Source organism: Palaemon carinicauda, chromosome 39, assembly GCF_036898095.1.
Source record: "Palaemon carinicauda isolate YSFRI2023 chromosome 39, ASM3689809v2, whole genome shotgun sequence".
NCBI classification, from domain to species: Eukaryota; Metazoa; Arthropoda; class Malacostraca; order Decapoda; family Palaemonidae; genus Palaemon; species Palaemon carinicauda.
This window is the reverse complement of record NC_090763.1, coordinates 27,659,992-27,660,748: the sequence shown is the minus strand read 5'-3', so window position 1 is coordinate 27,660,748 and position 757 is coordinate 27,659,992. Positions and strand designations below refer to the sequence as shown.

The 757-nt window shown below is 38.0% G+C and overlaps 1 protein-coding gene across 1 annotated transcript in view; it reads left to right on the top strand.

Moving 5' to 3' along the window:
* The first annotated feature begins 325 nt into the window (after window positions 1-325).
* LOC137631300 (KRAB-A domain-containing protein 2-like) overlaps window positions 326-757 on the top strand; it is a 603-nt gene continuing 171 nt past the window's right edge. Inside the window, exon 1 of the mRNA XM_068363079.1 lies at window positions 326-757. This exon is cut by the window's right edge and continues 171 nt beyond it. Within this exon, the coding sequence (XP_068219180.1) occupies window positions 326-757 (432 nt within the window).

Below are 757 nucleotides of genomic sequence, written 5' to 3'. Positions count from 1 at the left end.
CTGAATATGCCTCGTGAGAATTTTTTTATAGAGAATGATATCTTATATTGTGCTTACGAGAAGAGGGGGGGGGGGAATTTTGTACACGGGTAGTTCTTCCTCCCTTTTTAATAAATTAGAGCCATCCCCAATGTACATGCAATTCCATATACAGGGCATTTAGGGATTGATAGAACATTAAGGAGTGTACGAGAATCCTTCTTTTGGTTAGGAATGAAAAAATCTATAGAAAATTATATAAAAGGTTGTCATGCTTTTAATTGTTTCAGAGAACATAAAAGCACTGTACCGGAAGCCAGAAAGGGGCTTGTGATTCCTATTAAATATGGATGTGGTGGGACCATTTCCTACTGGTATAACACAACATCAGTATACATGTGTATTTGTGGATGCAATTAGTCGTTACACTCATACTTACGCAATGTTGAATAAATCAGCAAATTCATTAGCCCAGCTGCTGTGCTCTTTCATTGCTAGGTTAGGTTGCCCAAATATTTTGATAAATGATAATGGTCTCGAGTTTATAAATAAGGTGGTGAAATCGGTCACAGACTTAATGAAAATTGAATACTTTTCAGTGACTGCATATAGGCCTTCAGCTAATGGCTTAGTGAAATCACATAAAAGGGAAGTGGGACGAACTTTACGTTACTTAGTGGCTGATGACTCCCTTCATTGGCAAGCCATTTTTCCTACAGCTGAGCTATGTTTGAACATTGCATATAATGCCTCGCTCAGGGACACGCCTTTCCTTTTA